At 51.4% G+C, this 953-nt stretch overlaps 1 protein-coding gene across 1 annotated transcript; it reads left to right on the top strand.

The window, feature by feature from the left end:
* Positions 1-406: 406 nt before the first annotated feature.
* LOC130476802 (protein S100-A6-like) lies at positions 407-676 on the top strand. The gene has a single exon (XM_056848802.1). The coding sequence runs from the start codon at positions 407-409 to the stop codon at positions 674-676; it is 270 nt and encodes an 89-aa protein (XP_056704780.1).
* Positions 677-953: the final 277 nt, after the last annotated feature.

Genomic DNA, 953 nt, shown 5'->3' on the forward strand with positions numbered 1-953 from the left:
CCAGTATGGATTGGCCCCAAATGGGAAAAAAAACAAGGAGGAGGAGGCGCGGTTGCGGAGCAGCGCCAGGGAGAGACTCATGCAAGCCGCACCATCACACACAACCCCAGGCTAGGGGCAAAAAACAAAAGCAGAGCACAGCACAAACTCCTGCAGAGGTGAGCGGGCACACACCCTCCGCAGAACGGGTGAAGCCCCCCCCCTCAAACCAGTATGGCTCGGCTCAACCCCAAATGGGAAAAAAACCAAGGAGGAGGAGGTGCTGCCCGGGTGCCGAGCGGAGAGATACTCGCTAGCTGCCCCACAGACTCAACTTTAAACTTTAAAACTTTTCTTCCTTCTCCTGGCACTCAACATCTGTCCCCTTGCTGCTTTCTTGATAAACTTGTAACGTGAAACTGTCGAGATGGCCTGCCCCCTGGACAAAGCTCTCGCTCTCCTGGTTGCTGTTTTTCACAAGTATGCAGGCAAAGAAGGCGACAAGAACACCCTGAACAAGAAGGAGTTGAAGGAACTGATCCAGAAGGAGTTGACCATTGGGCCTCACTTGAATGATGGCGAGATCCAAGGACTGATGAAGGATCTGGATCGCAATGGAGATGAGGTGGTGAACTTCCAGGAATATGTGACCTTCCTTGGGGCCTTGGCAATGATTTACAATGAGGCACTGAAATGATTTACAACTTGGCAAAGATTTACAACGAGGCACTGAAAGCATAATCATAGGTGAGCCTGGCTGAATCAAGGCAGCATGGCCTCGATGAGCAGGAAGTGCCCCTGTAAGCAGTTTTGTGTCTAATAAAAATTGATTTTTGTTACGTTGGGAAAAAAAACTTTAAAACTTTAAAAGCAGAACACACACTCCCACAGAGGCGAGCAGGCACACCCCCCTCGGCAGAACGGGCGAAAGCCCCCTTTGGCTTCCCCCCACCCACAGAAACTGCTCCCCCCCC

This window comes from Euleptes europaea, chromosome 4 (assembly GCF_029931775.1).
Source record: "Euleptes europaea isolate rEulEur1 chromosome 4, rEulEur1.hap1, whole genome shotgun sequence".
Lineage (NCBI taxonomy): Eukaryota > Metazoa > Chordata > Lepidosauria > Squamata > Sphaerodactylidae > Euleptes > Euleptes europaea.